This window comes from Tachysurus fulvidraco, chromosome 2, assembly GCF_022655615.1.
Source record: "Tachysurus fulvidraco isolate hzauxx_2018 chromosome 2, HZAU_PFXX_2.0, whole genome shotgun sequence".
In the NCBI taxonomy this organism is placed as follows: Eukaryota; Metazoa; Chordata; class Actinopteri; order Siluriformes; family Bagridae; genus Tachysurus; species Tachysurus fulvidraco.
The window spans coordinates 23,549,152-23,568,365 of record NC_062519.1 but is presented as its reverse complement, the minus strand read 5'-3'; the positions used below and the strand labels follow the sequence as shown (position 1 = coordinate 23,568,365).

General features: G+C 38.5%; 1 protein-coding gene across 8 annotated transcripts; it reads left to right on the top strand.

Annotated features, from left to right (window-relative positions):
• Positions 1-2,168: 2,168 nt before the first annotated feature.
• b3galt2 (UDP-Gal:betaGlcNAc beta 1,3-galactosyltransferase, polypeptide 2) lies at positions 2,169-17,649 on the top strand. Of its 8 annotated transcripts, XM_027152270.2 has the most exons (5): positions 6,284-6,391; positions 6,790-6,811; positions 9,157-9,302; positions 11,552-11,675; positions 15,418-17,649. In XM_027152270.2, exons 4-5 carry the CDS (start codon positions 11,601-11,603, stop codon positions 16,960-16,962), a joined length of 1,620 nt encoding a protein of 539 aa, XP_027008071.1. In that variant the 5' UTR covers positions 6,284-6,391; positions 6,790-6,811; positions 9,157-9,302; positions 11,552-11,600; the 3' UTR covers positions 16,963-17,649. The 8 variants fall into 8 exon arrangements, with proteins under 8 accessions (XP_027008074.1, XP_027008069.1, XP_027008076.1 ...); XM_027152273.2 differs by lacking the exons at positions 6,284-6,391; positions 6,790-6,811 and adding an exon at positions 2,169-2,492 and having other exon boundaries at positions 9,157-9,285; XM_027152268.2 differs by lacking the exons at positions 6,284-6,391; positions 6,790-6,811 and adding an exon at positions 2,169-2,492.
• The last annotated feature ends 1,565 nt before the right edge of the window (positions 17,650-19,214 follow it).

Sequence of the window (19,214 nt, the reverse complement as noted above, 5' to 3'; positions counted from 1 at the left end):
ATAAGAATGCATTTGACTCAAATTGCAGTAATACTTGCAAATCTTGCAGTAATACTTGCAAATGGTTCAAGATTTGCAGAAAATCTAGTTATTGGTTAAATTAGTTTTTTTACACATAAAAGCAGGATACAAAAGGTTTTTTCCTTAAATTTATGGGATTTTCATGAATATGAAATGTTCTAAAATTGATTTAAGCATAAATCTGTCTGAGTCATTTATCAGCTTGAAAAATGAGGTCCAATGTTCATCCTCTTAAAGCAGTACAGAATAAAAGCATATGTATTAATCTGATTTCTCTCTCTCTCTCTCTCTTTCTTTCTTTCTCTCTCTCTCTCTCTCTCTCTCTCTCTTAAATGCAGGGATAACATATAAATTTGGTGTATTAAGAAAAGAAAAAACTACAAACACATGGAAAACACTCGGGAGACTAGGCAACTGAAATAAGAAAACAGATCAACGGGAAACATGACGTACAAAAACACAAGGACAATCAGTGAGACACAAGGAACAGGTGTGCAGAGGATCCAATTAAGGATCAGGTGGGGCAAACACATCAACACAAAACATGGTGACAAGACATGAACATGAAGAGAGGTCCCCCTGGTATTCAGGCAGGGAATAGTTCAAGCCGTCCGTGATAGTAACCCGCACAAGGTGCGACACCGAACGCACCACCCTGGAATCACGCCTGAAAGTCCAAAGGGGTAATGATCCTGGCTTGAATCAGGGAGTAGTGAGGAGTGTGGGGAGGCACTTGGGGGAGCGAGGAACACAGTGAGGCACTTGGGGGGAGCGAGGAACACGGCGAGGCACTTGGGGGAGCGAAGAACACACCAAAGAATGTGGGGGAGCAAGGAACACGCTGAGGGACGTGGTGGGTATCGAGGAACCCATCGAGGCTCATGGGTGGAGCGACGAACCCTCCGAGACAGGTTGGGGGAGTAAGGAAACCGCTGAGGCATGTGGGGGAAGCCAGGCTCATTTCCCCTTTGGACTTTCTGGCATGATTCTGGGTTGGTGCATTGAGCTGCTCCTGTGGGGTTTTATTACTGACATGGATGGCTTGAACTGTTCTGGCAGGCTTTGTTTTTGCCTTGCACCACTTGTCTTGTCTTGTCTTGTGTTTGCCCCAAACAATCCTTAATCCGTTCCTCTGCACACCTGTTCCTTGTGTCTCACTGATTGTTTCCCCTATTTGTGTGTGTTGTCCTTGTGTGTCCTTGTGTTTTTGTATGGCATGTTTCCTGGTGTCTATTTTCTTATTTCAGTTGCCTAAGTTTTTTATGTTATCCCTGCATTTGGGCCTAATTCCTGTCTCCGAGACAATCAGTGAGACAGAAGGATTAAAGATCGGGCCGGGAAAACACACTTGAGCACAAAACAGAAACAAAGGCACATGGTGCAAGACAAAGCCTGGCAGAACATTCCCCTGGTATGCAGGCAGGGAATAGTTCAAAACGTCCGTAACATACATGGAGGGGATGAAGTCGAGAAACCCTAAAGATTATTTGGTGTCCACATCCTGTAGGCCATTCACTAGCACTAGATGAAATGTAAATATCTGTGAAAGCTTACCTTGGCCCTCTTGTTTGTAAATACACACTTGCTTTCCTGGTATGTGAAATTCACCAATTATATCATTCAATTTCATGATAAACAAACTAGTTACGAAATTTCAATGACGAAATGCTTGCAAATTTGAATTGATTGCATTTGGAAGTAGGCTGTTTAACTAAACGTTGATCAAAACGAAACTCTTGACAAATACATCGTTAAACCAATATTTCCATAAGACATGAAGCAGGCCTTATTTTTGCATATGTGCTATAATAGACTTTTATATTCAATATGACTGGTGGTTCGATCACCTAGAGATAGAGCTTACACAACAGAAGATGTTTTTTTACACTGTTTTAACGCTGGTGAAAAGAAAAACGAAGCAGGTTCAGCACAGGATCGGACATCTTGTCGTATATGAAAAAGAGACCCTCCATTCTCTCTGTTTACCACACATAGGAGTTCAGTCCCTCCCTTTTCCTTTCTTGGCATGAGGAGTGAGAGGAAGGAAGACAGACATTGGTGGGGGGTTGCAAATCTAAAACGGTCACGTGGGATCCTCCTCTAAGTATGTGATTATGTCAGAGGGACACCAGTCAATGCATTCACAGCAGACTGGAGCAGCAGACCCCCTCCCACACACACACACACACACACACACACACACACACACACACACACACACACACACACACGCACACACACACACACATATGAGGGTGCATTTTACCATCACACAGAGGTAGCAGAGGAATGGAAGACAGAGAAGAGTCTTGCTCTCTTTTTGCCGATCTTGTGTATCACGTTTCTCCATGGCGGCTTCAGGAAAGGCACAAAGTGTGTCCTTTGTTGCTATTTGCCTGGATTTTAGTGTGATGCGCTAGCTACCACCTTCCTCACAAGCCTCAGCTGGACTCACCTCCAATTCTTTGCAGGTACGTGCAACGGACATTGAAGTCATTGGTTTGGACCATTTCCCTTAGAACTCCATTTAATCTAGCAGAAAATCTCTGGCATGAAAATATTGTATTAATAAATGATTGTGGGAGACAAAAACAAAGCAGTTCAGCAGTCTGAGAAAATGACAGCTAGTCTGTGACAGCAGTGAAATTTGTCTTTGATTTATGGAGGATTTAATTGGAAATGGGATCAAAGCACAACACGATCCGTTATCTGGTGCGTCTTATCCACGTCTATATATTATATTGCTGAGCCCTAAAATGCCTGACAGCGTGTGACTCCTAGCTGCTATTATTTTTTAACCTAACATGTTGTTTATCTAGAGCACATCCTAGCTTCAGCTTTTGGTTGTAGCTTAAGAGAATAACGTCAGTTTTTACCCTGATACACAAGAAAAATAAAAAGGAACCAAGTGATCGATTGTATTTAGGTTCGGGAATATAATGTTCTGCAGGAGATCAGGAATTCCAGATAAAGGTTTGAGCACTGGAGTGTGAAATCTCAGAGGAATGATACATAACTCTGGGCACCACCCAATACTCGCTGCTTTCCTTGTAGACGCCAATAATGTATAGGAAAAAAAAAAAGAATCATCTCTGTTATCTGCTAGCTCGGGCTTGTAACGGACATTTATCTTTATTCAAATGTTACATCTGTCAATTAAGTAAAAATGCTTAACAAAAAAACGTGAGAAAAAAAAGATGACAGAAAAATATGTGCACACTGAAACAAGCCGTACATCATATTACATTCACCATCAATATTATTCAATAAATATTATATTTATATGAGTGACAGTTTAACAATTGTGATATGATTTGTTACAAACAATAACAAAAAATTATATTTTATGAATAAAAATAAGTGAAATAATAATAATAATAATAATAATAATAACATTATAGTTGCAGATGTGAAAATTTTATATTTCTATTTATTATTTATTTCATTTTGAAATAACATTGAAATAGTAATAATAACACAAACAATAATTTCGTAGTTTCAGACGTGAAAATTTAATATTTCTATTTATTAATTATTTCATATTGATTTGCCAATTATTAGTTAGTATTAATTAAAACAATAACTTCTATAATTGTTACGATGATAAAGATTGTTGTTGTTACTTACTGTTCATTTTGTTTGTTTACTAATTCATGTGTGTAAATGTGTGTGACGAATTTACCTTGCATCAGCTATTTTTTCCCCTATTTCTTCCACACATTCAGCTTTTCCTGACTAATGTCTATGTACAAATAAATACATATTAATACAATCTAAATACATTTTAACCCCGACATTTTATTGGAAAATTTTTACCTAATCGTTTATGCGATGCGAAAAGAAATCAGACAGATACAGCCAGTAGCTTCAGGCAATGTTTACATCAACCATTCAATTTAGGGAGGAAATGTGATCTCGTTGATTTTGACTGCGGCATCATTGTTGGTGACAGACAGGTTGGTTTGTGTATTTCTATAATTGCTGATCTTCTGAGATTATCATGCACAACAGTCGAGATTTCAGACAGGTTCGATCTGATATTAAGGTTACAGTAACTCAGGTAACCACTATGTACAACTGTGTTGAGCTGAAAAGCATCTCACAGCACATGAAACCTTAAGGTGGATGATCTACAACAACAGAAGGGAACATCGGGTTTCACCTCTGACAGAAAGCTACGGCTCACTAAAATTGGAAAGTTAAAATACTCAAAAAATGTAGCCTGGTCAGATGAATTTTGATTTCGGCTGAGGCATAAAGGTCAGAATTTGGCGCATATGAATCCATGGACTCAACCTGCCTTGTGTTTTACAGTCCAGGTTGGTGGAGGTACAGTAGTGTAATGGTGTAGGGAATGTTTTCTTCAGTATTTGAGTATCATTGCTGATCATGTGAGTTTACCATATGCATCTTTTAATGTTTTGCAAGTGATGTGACAGTGAAGCTCCAAAAGATGTTTTGCTCTCAGAATTAGTGTTATGTCCTTTATTAAGTACTTTATTACACGAGTGTATATTCACTGTGATATAAAATGACTATAAGGAAAAATTGGGTATCTATATAAATATTTCAGTCCACACACAAGTGAATGTACCATAAAGAGGATGGGGCAGCTTCACAGTGGGGTAACTGGGCAGAAGTAAATAGACTAGAAAGCATTTACGTTTATGTCATTATCCAGAGCAACTTACATTGATCTCTCTCATACAGCAAAGCAATTGAGGGTTAAGGGCCTTACTCAGGGGCCCAGGAGTGACAGCTTGGGGGCCCTGGGATTCGAACTTACAACCCTCCTATCGGTGATCCAACACCTTAATCACTGGCACTACTACTACTCCACTGCAAATCAGAATGTAAACAAAAGACTTGAGCTGAATGAAATATTGTAATGGTCCAATATGGAGATGTAACAGGGCATCAAAACATAATGTAAAGTCAACAGGAATCAATTCAAAAAGCACAGCCAAATAATAATAATAAAAAAAAACAGCAGGCAAAGAGACAATTTCATTAATGAAGTTTATATATTTTTTTATGATGACATCATCACAATGTCTCTAAATTGTTAGCTAATTGTTGTTGGCCAACAAGAATCATTCAAATGGTTCAAATTTACTCCCTAATGAACTGTGATAGTGTAAATGCTCTTGGAAAATTCAGATAGGTGAGTTTTCATTAATATGAAAATATTCTTAAAATGAATACTAGTAAGCTGCACTCAAAACGTACCTGAACTATTTAGTACAAGCTGTGACAGAGAACATGGGGAGCAAAATTAGCTTTGAAAAAAATTCACAGTGGAACAAAGGTCTCATAATATAAAAGAGGATCTGAAAAAATCCAGAATAAGAACTTAAGTATCAGAATAGATGAAGCAAAGAATTAAGAACGAGGAAGAAGTGGTGGAAGAGACGCTACGGCAAATGGAACAAATTTACATTTACATTCGGCAGACACTATTATCCAGAGTGACTTACATACAGTAAGTGCTTTTAAGTCTCTATCAATGAATACATTAACACTGGATTACTAGGTTACAGACTTAGGAGTACCATCAAACTATTCATAACTAAAAACTGTACAGTTTTATATATACATATATATCGTACCGGAATAATTTTTTTCTTCATATGGATTTTCTCAAGTCGTCCATGGATCTATATTAAGCAGTTTATCTCCAGATCCACCTTGTTTTACTTTGTATACAGATAAAATACTAAGATGTCGAAAAGGATACTGATGGAACATCTGTTTCCTCACTGAATGATATCAAATTTCTGTCTCGATTCCCCGCCAAGTTAAAGGTGATCTATGCTGAGGACACAGTTCTTTACAACTCAGTGAAAGAGGCAGCAAATGATACGAACCAAAGGTGACAGTAAACAAGTCACCCCCTCACTGATGGAACAGAATCAGTGTCTGGACCTGGAAAAAGAAAACTCTTTGCATTCAGACATCCACAAACAGATAAAAATTCTCAAAATGAGAAAAGATCTTCTTCAAGAGTGCTGAATGAAAAACGACAATGAAAATGCAAGTGCATGGGCATTCAGTTCACTGATGACAGCATTCTTAGCATTAATGCCCTTTTGCGGGGCAATATAATATGACCATTTGTGAAGCTGTAGTATTATTTTTATGTTTTTTTTTAAATTATATGTATACTGTATATATATATACAGTGATACCTCGAGATTTGAGTGCTTTGACATACAAATTTTTTCAGATACGAGCTGTGACTCGACCAAATTTTTGCCTTGAGATACGAACAAATTTTTGAGATACGAGCATCTGAGCTGACGCTGCCGAAACAAAGATCCCCAACAACGTGTGTTCTTTTTCCACCGCCTCAGCTTCCGGGTCTCACTCGGTTAGTGTTTGTGTAGCTCGCTTTGTTGACACTTGTGTAAAGCTCTGCTCATATTTTGTGCTTTTATTCTGCATACAGTACAACTTTATCGCATTTAAAACCATGGGTCCTAAGATAGTGAGTGTAAAGGCAAAAACAAGTGAAGAGAAAAGCGGTGAAGAAAATTAAGCAAAATTAATGAAAAGAAAACAGAAATTGTAGCAATTAAGTTCAGTTACGTTAAGAGAATTTCAGTTAAGATCATTATTTTTACTGAAGTTTATTTAAGATCCATTTAAGTGTAAAGTAGCATTAAGAGTGTACAGTAGCGAGTAAGTGAACGAAAGTGAAAGTGTAATTCCTCCTAACTCCTCCGCCTGTTTACTCTTCCCTCAACCTCCGTGCGCATCTTCCATTAGCTGAAGTCATCTGATCTCCAAGGTAAATAATACACTTTATAGTAAAACCAGTTTAATTTTTTTAACATTCTCTTTTATTACTGTATGTTTTTATACAATCTTTGTCATTTATAAATACAGGTACTGTACATTTTCATATTCAAAACACAAACAGAACAACTGGAGTGTAATTTTGCGAGCTGGAACGGATTAATGGGATTTCAATTAATTTAAATGGGGAAAATTGAGATATGAGCAAACAAATTAAACTCGTATCTCGAGGTATATATATATATATATATATATATACGTCCAGGGTGTATCCTGCCTCGATGCCCGATGACACCTGAGATGGCACAGGCTTCCTGTGACCCGAGGTAGTAGACCCGAGGATAAGCGGTAGAAAATGAATGAATGGATGAATGAATATTATATATAATATGTATATATTTATGTATAGGGGGCGCTATATCATGACTGTTATCAGAATTGGAGGAGACAAAGAGAATAAAGTAAGACAATAGGATAAATGAGCATTAAGGAGTAAGTACACAAAGAGAGAAAATAAATAAAAATAGGATAAATGGATGAAACCTAACAAACTCAATCAGTATGTTTTTTCATCTTCATCTAAATATGGACATAGAAGATTGGTTGCAGTTTTAGAAGACCTTTTTAGAAGGCTAAAGAAATTCAGTTTGGAATCTAAGGAGTTCTACAGATATTTCAAGTGTGATAACATTTTTATCAGAAAAATTCACTGATAGTTAATCACTCACATGCTATAGTTTATCTCCCCAGCTTACAATGTTCAACCAGTGGAGAATTAGGTCACTAATCACTAAATTAGATCAAACATTGACAGATGTACAAGGAGATTCATCTCTATACGATAAGGAGAGATGGGGAAAATGCAATTCAATGCTCTTTATACTGGAGAAAATGTTGCTTTGGAAATATACTTCTTTTTTTTTTTTTTAAATAAGGCAGTGTGGTTCTCTGGATGCCAACCACTTCCACATATTCTAAATTTATCCTAAAGCCAGATTCTGGAAAGCTATACATGTGTTAGAAATGTAGGCACTCTAGGATTGATTTCAGCTGTGGTGTAGTTTACCTGCTTAATGTAGATTAATATAGAGTTTCAGTTGTTTCCCGGGAAAGGAGGAATAGATATATGAATGGAATTTTTTTTTTGCATCAAGCAAAAAAAGCTCTAACTACAAATACAGGACTGGATTGAAGTTTTTAAAAAATATATTTTCTGTTAAAGAAAATGTGAGAAAATGTGTGTGAACTTTCAGAAGGATATATTAGATATATCCTTATGATTATGACTGGTCCAAATGGTCTGAATATATCACCCCTATAGAATGCCACTTTTTTTGGGATGTTTTTGTAGACATGCATGGTAGGTTGATTGGCATCTCTGGAAAATTGCCCGTAGTGTGTGTGTGTGTGTGTGTGTGTGTGTGTGTGTGTGCCCTGCGATGGGTTGGCACTCCATCCAGGTGTATCCTGCCTTGATGCCCAAAGACGCCTGAGATAGGCACTGGCTCCCCCGTGACCTGAGAAGCGGTAGAAAATGAATGAATGAATGAATGAATGAATGAATAATTCGACATGCAGAGTCCACAGCATGTAAGGTTGGTTGGTTACTCAGTAACCAACCAACAATTTCTCTATGTGGATGACATTTATAAGTAGCATCACACTGTTCTTACTTTTGATTGGCACACATCTGAAAAATGCCTGCTAGTTTTTTTATGTTTGAAAGGTTGGCACTTGTTTAATGCGCGAGTCATTTCTCAGACAAGATTTCTCTGCAATTTATTTTTGGATGTGATTGCAGGTGCAAATTATTAAATATGCCCTGCCACACGTATTTCATTACTTTTGTGGTAATGTCTGAAGTTTACCATGGACTCTAACATTTTTTTGTGGAAAAAATGCCTTGGTTACCTTGTTTCAAGCCATTCTAGTGTGGTATAGAAAGCCTGTAGGAAGACTCAGCTCGATTTGTTCCAGTTCTCATTAATATTCAATGAGCTATGCTGCTTGGCTCCGATTGGCTAACCGCTAGGATATGAGAGCATGACTATTCATGAATAGTAATGAGCTCGATCAATTCCACGTCACACTGAGCAGCTTTTCTAATTGATCTGATTTCTCCGCTTATTTCTTTTCAGTGGCTAGAACTGACAGGGGAGGTAGCAGTTCATTTTCACATTCCCGACACAACACAAACACATATCAAAAAATACAAGTAAAAACGTCTGTGTGGAAGGTCACCTTTAAAAATAAGCATCGAATCACTGTAGGATCTCAGTATAAAAACAAACGGCATACCGTACAGAATGGTGTTACATCTTTGCTTTTGTGTTTCAGAGTCTGGAAGAAAAGAAATTTGTTAAGTCGAGCCCTGAGGATGCTGAAGCTGAAGAAGACTTCAAGGAGTCAGGGAAAGTGGACACATACAGAGATTTATCTACATCAACCGAAGTGACACAAGTGGAAGTGAGCTCTGTTTGTGTGTATGTATATATAATCTTTTTAAATGTAGTTTGACTAATACAGGGTTTCTGGGGGTCCTTTAAAGGTCTTAAAAAGTTCAACAAACCGAACTTTAGGTCTTGAAACTTTGATGTGTTTTGGGGAAAATTTCCCCAAAATGTCATGCTGTAAAAAAAACTATAAAACAAACAAACAAAAAAACCCCATATGATAAAATTAGGAGCTTTGTGTATAAAGACATTAGCAGGGCTGTCAAGTGTCACGCATTGAGAGTGACAGTCACGCATTCTGGTCTTTTCTCACGCTCTCCCGCCACACATCGTATTTCTCACGCAGAAAAACTTTTGGACTATTTATCATATATTTAATGTGCCGCAGCACCCAAAATGTATCAGTCTGACACTTATCAGCCAATCAAAAAAAAGAGGCTACACAATAGCCAATCAGAAAATAGCAGATTTAACGCAACAACCAAAGAAGAAAAAACATTCATTAGCGAGGATATTTTCGATGGTTTGAACAAAACCTCAAAACGAAACAATCATGACCCTAAAAAGGTCTGGGCTTGAGCCGATCTCTTTTAAATGGGAGCAACATTACAACTAATAAAAGGAGTCCAAAAAGGCAACAAACACTTACAATAAACAACACCAGTCATTCTCTCTCTCTCTCTCTCTCTCTCTCTCTCTCTCTCTCTCTCTCTCTCTCTCTCTCACACACACACACACACACACACACACACACACACACACACAAATTAATAAATGGAAATCAGGCCCGGCTCCAGATATGAGATGAAAGGTGGGCCAAGTGATATTCCAGGTGGGCCGGTTGGATTGGGGTGGGGGTGGGGGTGGCGGTGGGTATTGGGGTGGGGGGTCGGGGGGGGTTCTTTAATATCTCATGTCTATAGTTTTAATACCATATATTTAAGACAATTGTTAGGGTTGTTTGTTATTGTTGTGTTTTCTTAATTTTTTATATTTTTGTACATATTTTGAAATTATTTAGAAACTTTACATATATATATAAAAGGTTAACATGTTTATTTTTACAATCTCTCTTTTTGCATTTGTAATATTTTTTTTGACCCCGTAACAGATATTGTATCAATTAACTTTAGATTTGATAAATAAGCGCAATTCTTTTAAGATGTAACTATTTACATCAACTAAAACAAACTTGTTACTTGAGTGAAGCATGAACTGTAATAATTGGGTTTACCTCAAAGGTTGCGTGAATGTGATAAATGAGCTAAGTCTGTCTGTCTGTCTGTCTGTCTAGGAGGGGAAAAGGGGGTTGGGCAGAAAATAGAAAACAACGTATCTCGAACTGAATTGAATATCGCACCAATTTTGTGATTGGCTGTTATGTGGTGTGGGGCCAGGGTGGGCCAAGCCTCTGATTGGGTGGGCCCCCCCCCCGTGGAGCCGGGCCTGATGGAAATTAAACAAATACTTTGTATTTGGTTAAATTGCGGTCAGCAATTCTTACCAAATACAACAACTCCCCATTATTGATTATTATATATTACATTTATATATTGTATTTATTTTGGGGGGGGGTGTCTTCAAAACTTGAGAGTCATGCATTAGGGTCACATGGGAATTCAGGAAAACATAAACCCTCTGTAAAAACCAAGCAGCAAACACCTGCCTTCATCCAGTATTGTTCCATATTCTCACCAAAAAAGCATCTCCAAAATCACATGAGGAACAGGTGTGCAGAGACAGGGAGGAGTAAACAAGGAGTAAAATGAACACATTGCACCCTTTCCACATTTTCCACATTTGCACATTTCAATGATGATGAGCATTTTGCACATTTTTTCTAACCTGTCTGTAAACTGTTCTATTTATGTTTATGTTATGTTACTACTGTATGTAAATGGTTCTGCAATGTCTGGAGCTCGCTCCCAAGAATTTCACTCACCAAGGCACATGTGCCGTGGTGATGTGACAGTAAAGGTGACTTGACTTGACTTGACTTGACTTGACTTGACTTGACTTGACAAGGGCCGACACGCGACAGGGAACATAATCAGGAGCACATTGCCAAAGTCCAGACTTTTATTGAGTCCTGACACAATAAAAACACAGGTATTATAGGATAGCTTTTTTTACACTATGTCCCCAGATTTTGACATTGCTAAATCCTTCGTGTGGTAAAGGCACAAGGTTTTAAATTATACCATTTAGATTGACATTTCATTAAGAAAGACCTCATCTCTCTTAAGTTCATAAGAGCCCTTTTGTGCTGATGATTTCAGGAAGTCTAAAGCAAACAAACAAAACCAAGCAGGCAGCAAGACAGTAAGCATGTACAGTCATGGTACCTGGGGGCCTATGTTTTTGGGGCATGTTGCAACAAAGGAGTTTCTGAAACATGTAAAAGTAAGTAAGTGTTTTATTCATTAGCAAGTATTAAGAAATTTTACATTATTTAACAATGCTATGGCAAAGTGGGATTATTTATTCGTTTTCCACTTGTCATAGTTTCCTCAAAGTTGTGTACCTTCATATCCCTCATGGAGGATGTGGAATAGGTCTTAAGTTGCATTCATGTTGTTGTTGTTGTTTTGGTTACACAACCCTCCCATTTCATTTGGCCCTGAGACTGGCACTGAGAATTAACTCTTCAGTGGCTGGATTGGATCTCTGCCCAGGAATCTAACCCGAGCCATGGAAATGAGAGCATGGGATCCTGCTGTTGGCCCACCAGGAGACTATTCTTAAGTTGCATACATAATGGTCTTAAAAAAGGTCTTAAATGTAACCCGGTGGAACCCTGCAGAAACCCTGTAATAGACTATTGATACAACTTTTGACATGATACAGTTCTGTCCTTCTTTTCTCCCCACACCATCACGGTCATTTTAACTGATTCAAAATGGAATTAATTCTGTGTAACTATCCACACTAGCATGTTAGTATGTTAGTAAAATAAAATAACTTCCTCCATCATTACTGCAAGCAAACACAAAAGCAAGGCTAGAAAATATATTAAAACACTTCTCGAAACACTCGAAACACTATTCTTCCACAAACAGCAGCATATCGGCAATTGAATTGTCCTCAGAACCAAAATTTGTGCTTGAGTTTCTTAGAATTTATTTGGTTTTGAAATGCAAGTGATGCAACTAACCGTGCATGACGAATCAGACTGAAAATGTTTGCAAGCAGATCGCATTCACAGTTTTATATTCCTAAACTTTAAATGAAACGAATAGGACAAAGAATATATACAACGAAGACTCTTGTCACTACTGTTCAGTTAGTGTCACTTCCTTCTGACAAACAAGGTAGATTCAAACTCATGAATAAGAAGTTCTGGTGGACTGGCTGTCTGAATATTCCTTACACTAATTCTATATGCTGGACATTAACACTCAGTGATGAGAATATGTTGTGTGAAATGCTCTGTAGAAGATGTTCTGCATCGACATAATTGACCCAAGCTGATCTCTACCACTAAACTATGTGATGAAAATAAGCTATATAATAAATTATTTGCCCTCTAACGCATTTAAAATCACCCGGAATGAATCACAAATTACAAACATAGTGTGTATGTGCACGCACACACACACGCACGCACACGCACACGCACACGCACACACACACGCACGCACACGCACACACACACTGAATAATCCACTCAGCTCTGTTCTAGATTTGACCTACCAAGCCTTTGTTCTGACTTCTTTTTATGATTGCTTTTGGATTTTCTCTTGACCTTTGATATCCTATTTGCTCATTGTTTGATTTTGTTATTATGTTTTGATCTTGATTAAGCTAAGTGTTTTGTATTTTTAAGTACACTACCTGACTTTGGCATGCTAATGTACACAAAGCATATATTTTCAAGTCTCTATATTCTCAGTAGCCTAAAGAATTATTAGTCTAAAAGCTACCGGCATTCTGAAAGCATCTGCATTAGTAAACCACTTACAAGCCAGAACTAGGTGTGAGGGTGTGTGTGTGTGCTATAGTTTGGTCTAACTGCAACTGGATTTCGCCTAGAATGCATACAGGGTCTAGGGGGCCTGTTTGGGGTTGAGGCGTTTGTCGGCTCCCAAATATTCTAGATTCTTCTGATCTTAAAGGGATTCTAGATTCTTAAAGGGCTACTCCCTTTACTAATATCAGGCATTCTTCAATGGTGAGCTTGACTGCCAGCAGCTCTCAATCACTGACATCTTAATTCGGTTCTTTTGGTGTCGGCTTGCCAGAGAAATCTTCAAGAAGCGAAACACAGCTGGAGCTGGCACAATCACTGGATGCCTTGGGATTGGTAGAAAAAGAGAAGCAAGTGGAGAGAAATAAGCATAGCTGCTGTTCATAATATTAACCAGAACTAGATAATAATGTGTATCTACTAGAGCACACGTCTGTAGAATGTATTATGTGTATGCCTGGCTAAAGAGATCTATCCCATTTACATTTAAAATGAGAAAGTGTCTCTGAGCCTCAAACACTGTCAGAAAGGCTATTCCAAAGTTTAGGAGCTAAATACGAAAACGCTCTAGCACTTTTTGTTAGATTTTCATATTCTAGGAACTACCAGAAGTCCTGGGTTTTGTGCTAATAACACACCCAGGTCTTTTATTGCCTCTAATGGAAATTGCAAAAGCTTCTGTGTGCTAGTTTTAATTTGATAGTTCTTTAGGATCTATCGAATATTAGGTTTCTTAATAAGGGGCTTAATAACCACCTAAACCACCTAAAAAGGCTTTAGGGATTTTAATGCCATGGTGAATACACTGTTTTAGGCCATGGCTTGTTCAGCAGTTAGTCAGGTAACAGGTCAGGCGTTATAAGATGAAAGGCTGTGATAGTTAGAGCAATGGAGCTGAACCCATGGATGATGCTCCTGTTGAAGCTTTCTAAACCCCAGTCATTGTTGCAGCTCTTTTACAGTCTGTGGGGTTGGCCACTCTCTCTGGGGTTATAATGTCCTCAAGAAATGCAATGGTGTGCTGATGAAACTTGCACTTGTCAACTTTTATATACAGATGGTTGTTTAGCAGGTGGTGGAGGATCTGCCAGACATGCTGGACACAGAGGTGGGGTAGAACATCAGGATGTTTTTTTTTACTGTATGAGACCACAAATCTCCCCAACATGTGCCTCAGGATGTCATTGCCCAGGCACTTAAACTTCAAGGGTGTTCTAGGGAGCCTGGATGGCATCACCTGGGAGTCATGGTGACCATTGGTGGTATTGAAGGCAGTCTTCTACTTGCCCACTAGGTTGTAAGCTCTGTGCAGGAGTTTAGTGAAAAAAAAAAAGTGTCCCACATAGCTGTTCCTGAGCTGCCAGAAAAAAAGATATGTGTAAAGGGCTCTTCAGCATGCACTGGTTGAGGTCCTGGTAGACAGTACAGGGAAGCAAGCCTCAAGGTTATGCTCTATGGCTCATTGCCCTGCCACAGATACCCATACCCTTGGGTGGCATAACACCAGGCACCAGCTTGGTCTCACAGTTGTAAGGCTGGCAAGATGGAAGCCTGAAGGTTTTAGTCTTGCTTGTCTGGACAGGACAACAGAGGATTGTAGTGTTCTAGCCACAGGAGACCCAGAATGATTGGGTACCTGGTTGAGCGGGTAACTATCATGGAGTAGAAGAATTAAGGTGCCAAATGATCGTGTCTCCCCCAATGGCACCCCATCAGTGGTCTAATTGCTTCATGTACAGCCTCTTCATCCAAAAAACACCACAATCCTCAAGGGTCGATCAGCGCTGAAAATATATGACATGCTTGAATGTTGTATCACAACTACCATGGTAAATTTTTGGTGAGAAAGGTACTAGAAAGGGTAATTTGAAATGGTATTGATCATTTGATAAACATTTATTTGCTTATGAAACTGTAGATTCTGATTTTAATTGGTGATACAACATAAACAAAATTCGCAGTCTTCGCAGCGATCTATTATTTGTTACCAATAAACACAATTTCCAATTTTTCATCATCAACAAATGTGTACTTTGAAAAGATGACTGAGGATAAAACTGGTTAAAGAAGGCTTAGCTTTTCAATGTGTAAAAGAGATTAGTAATATTATATGTGTGTGCTTAAATCCTATTAGCCCACATGCATTAATTTTGTGGTTATTATCTTTTCTTTTTTTAGGAAGCACAAGCAGTGGTCCAAGGAAGCAAATTTCTTCTGAATCCTGAAGCTTTGCTGTTACTGAAAAGATCTGCTCCCAAATATCTTCATTGGCAACATGTCATCTTTTCTCTAACACTGTCTGGATCCAAACATACCCATCTGCCTACCTGCTATCATCACATAACACTCAGGCTTCTCATTACACATTCGACCTCTTTAAATTGCACAACCACACTTTCACGAGCAGCACATATATGTAACATGCAGTGGCGACGGCGACATTGCTGTCCAATTAAGATGACATGGAATATCAAGCGGTCAATCTTCCGTATGCACATGATGTGCCTGCTTTTTCTAGCCTTAATTTTCACCATCTTTCTCAGCTGCAGCTTCAAGGACTGGCTACCCAGTCAACAAGGACTACGAGAAGACTCTGTGGCCTACACAATGCATGGCTTGCATCCGGTAAAGGAACATGCTGAGGGCAACCAAAGTTCACTGCAAACCCTCTGGAGGGAGTCACTTTTTGTTCCTTCTAAGCCACCTATGAACTTCAGTTCTCATCAATCAGAGGTTGCAGTTCAAAGCATCTCAGGAATGGAAGCGTCTCTCAGCACTAACAAAACAAATGACAATACCTTGCACAGAGAAATGGGTGTGGGAGAGCAACTGGCACCTAATCCATACCGGTATTTGCTGAATGAGCCCTACAAATGTCAAGACAGCAGCCCCTTTCTCATTCTGCTCATCGCAGTAGAGCCAGGGCATGTGGAGGCTAGGAATGCGATCAGGCAAACATGGGGAAATGAAAGCCTGATCATGGGCATGGGTTTCGTGCGTCTATTTCTCATGGGCATGAAGTCCGGTTCTGATGGCCACCTTCAGCACGCCATTGTTGAAGAAAGCTTGCAGCACCATGACATCATACAGCAGGACTACATGGACACCTACTACAACCTTACCATCAAAACACTGATGGGCATGAACTGGGTTGCCGAGTACTGTCCTCATGCCAGCTACGTCATGAAGACTGATAGCGACATGTTTGTCAATACAGAGTATTTAATCAAAAAGCTGCTGAAGCCAGAATTACCACCTCAGCACAATTACTTTACCGGCTACCTAATGCGAGGCTATGCACCAAATCGCAACAAAGACAGTAAGTGGTACATGCCTCCAGAGCTCTATTCCAGTGAGAGGTATCCCATCTTCTGTTCTGGCACAGGCTATGTGTTCTCTGGAGACATGGCAGGCAAAATCTACCAGGCATCACTGAGTATACGTCGTTTGCATCTTGAGGACGTCTATGTCGGAATCTGCTTAGCAAAGCTGCGCATCGATCCCGTGCCACCGCCAAACGAGTTTCTCTTCAACCACTGGAGAGTTTCCTACTCAAGCTGTAAATACAGTCACCTTATCACCTCCCATCAGTTTCAACCAAGTGAACTCATCAAGTACTGGAACCACTTGCAGAGCAACAAGCACAATGCTTGCATCAACATTGTCAAGGAGAAGAATAGCAAATTGCGTCACAGGAAGTTGGAGTGGGAAAGGCATCGGTGATGACCACACGCATGACTCACTGCAACAAAGTATTTTAAAGCATGAGTAAATCAATCAGAACCTTAATATAGGAAAGAGCACAGTTTCTGTCATTATGTAAAGTCAACTAAAACTATTTTTAAAATTTGATAGATGTTATGTATTGTAAATCTGTTTAGATATTTTTTAAAGGGATATGAGAGGTAAATGTTATGTGCAACATATAGCATGCACAAAAAGCATAACAAATGAGATCCCCTTATTCAGGTGCCAAGAATATTCACAATGCAACAATTTCACTCCAGACCTTTTATTTCTGTATTAAACAAGAAAACTTACAAGCAGACATTATAGTGGTAGATTTGTCTCTCTCTCTCACACACACATATACAAACACACACACACACGCACACACATAGCTGTACCTGTTGTACCTCTGTTCCTTCTGACAATTTTTCAATCAGACAACCATGTGGTTAAATTTGCCCTCAATCTGAAGTTTGATGACAATTTTAATTGCAGCTCTTGACCTGTAACTGCATGATTTTACACATTGTTCTGGTGCCACATGATTGTTTGATTGGATAATTTAATTAATGTGTAGGTCTGCAGGTGTTCTGATATAAAGACAAAGAGACAAAGCCTTGCATATGTTTACCCTTCTTGGGAACTTAAGAAAATTATTTATTAAATGTTTTTTCCTTTTTACTGGTCTCTTTAATGGGTTTTTTATGATTCCTGAAACACTATTACATGACTTATATAAAATGGTTCATATCCACATACACTCTGTGAAGAAAGCACTGGGAGAGGAAAACAATAAAAGATAGATAGATAGATAGATAGATAGATAGATAGATAGATAGATAGATAGATAGATAGATAGATAGATAGATAGATATAGATAGATAGATAGATAGATAGATAGATAGATAGATAGATAGATAGATAGATAGATAGATAGATAGATAGATAGATAGATAGATAGATAGAAACCTGGAACTGGGATGGATTACAGTACATCATGGATCTACAGAAAATAACCCAAAATATTGCAAAATTTAACTTATTTTGAAAAGTCAAATGTTTACAGTAAGTTCTAACCATCATCAGCTAATTTGAACTAATGCTTATTTCCAGGAAACCAGTAGTGTGTATTCTGATTCCTTCTCAAACATAAACGGTTTGTCAAAAATATAGCAGTAATTGTTTAGACGTGTTCACTATCATGGTCACACTGTTCTGCTCCAAATTTTATATGTTACTTCTGCTGTCTGATGGGAATCCTGTGATTGACCTTTATACCTAAAAAGGGTTTTAAGTCTTAAAGGGAAAGGTTTACATGGTTATTAAAAACTTTTACCTAAATAAATCCTACTTATACTGAAAATCCTTTCAGTGTTTCCAGTGTCTGTTATATTTGAGAGAGAAAACATAGGCATTGTACAACTATTGGGCATAAAATACCCATAATGCACAGATTTGCTGGTTTGACACATGTAGCACATGAGTAAAAAAGCTCACTAAGATGGCTTCTTCTCACATTCTGTTTTTACTTGATTACACAGTTAATTTGATGCAGTGTAAAAATTGTTTACTTTAATGTTAAAATTTCTTACAATAATTTTCATGTAGTGCTTCTGCCTTTCCCATGCAGGAAAATATGTAGGGAAATATTAATGATTGATTTGTTTAAAACACAGTGTTTATTTTATTCTAATTACCCCCTCTAGTATTTTTTAAATAAAGATTATCCTGATTATGGACATTGTCATCATTAAAACCCTTTGGATTCGCTCTTGTGTAGCTTCCTCTATACCCTGGGAAAGTGGGGAGCATTCATTTACTCAGAAGCACCAGGCAGCCAAATAACTGGGCTGTTTCATCACCATGGCAACTGGCCACTGATCTGTACATTTGTGAAATGTGATGGTGCCAGCACCAATGGTGTGTGTGTGTGTGTGTGTGTGTGTGTGTGTGTGTGTGTGTGTGTGTGTGTGTGTGTGTGTGTGTGTGTGTGTGTGTGTGTGTGTGTGTGTGTGTGTCAGTGTGTGTGTGTGTCAGTGTGAATGTGTGTGAGAAAGAGAATAACAAAACCATGCGACTGTGACTGAAAAAATAAATGCAAAGCTTGAGCAGTAGTGGAGAGACCACAGTCATTTGGTGTCAGACATTCAAATGTCGTTCTTAAAATGTATGGCTCTAATCATGGCTTATTCACAATGAATTAAACATGAGGTTTCTGCACTTCTTGTGTGTGGGTAAATGTATAT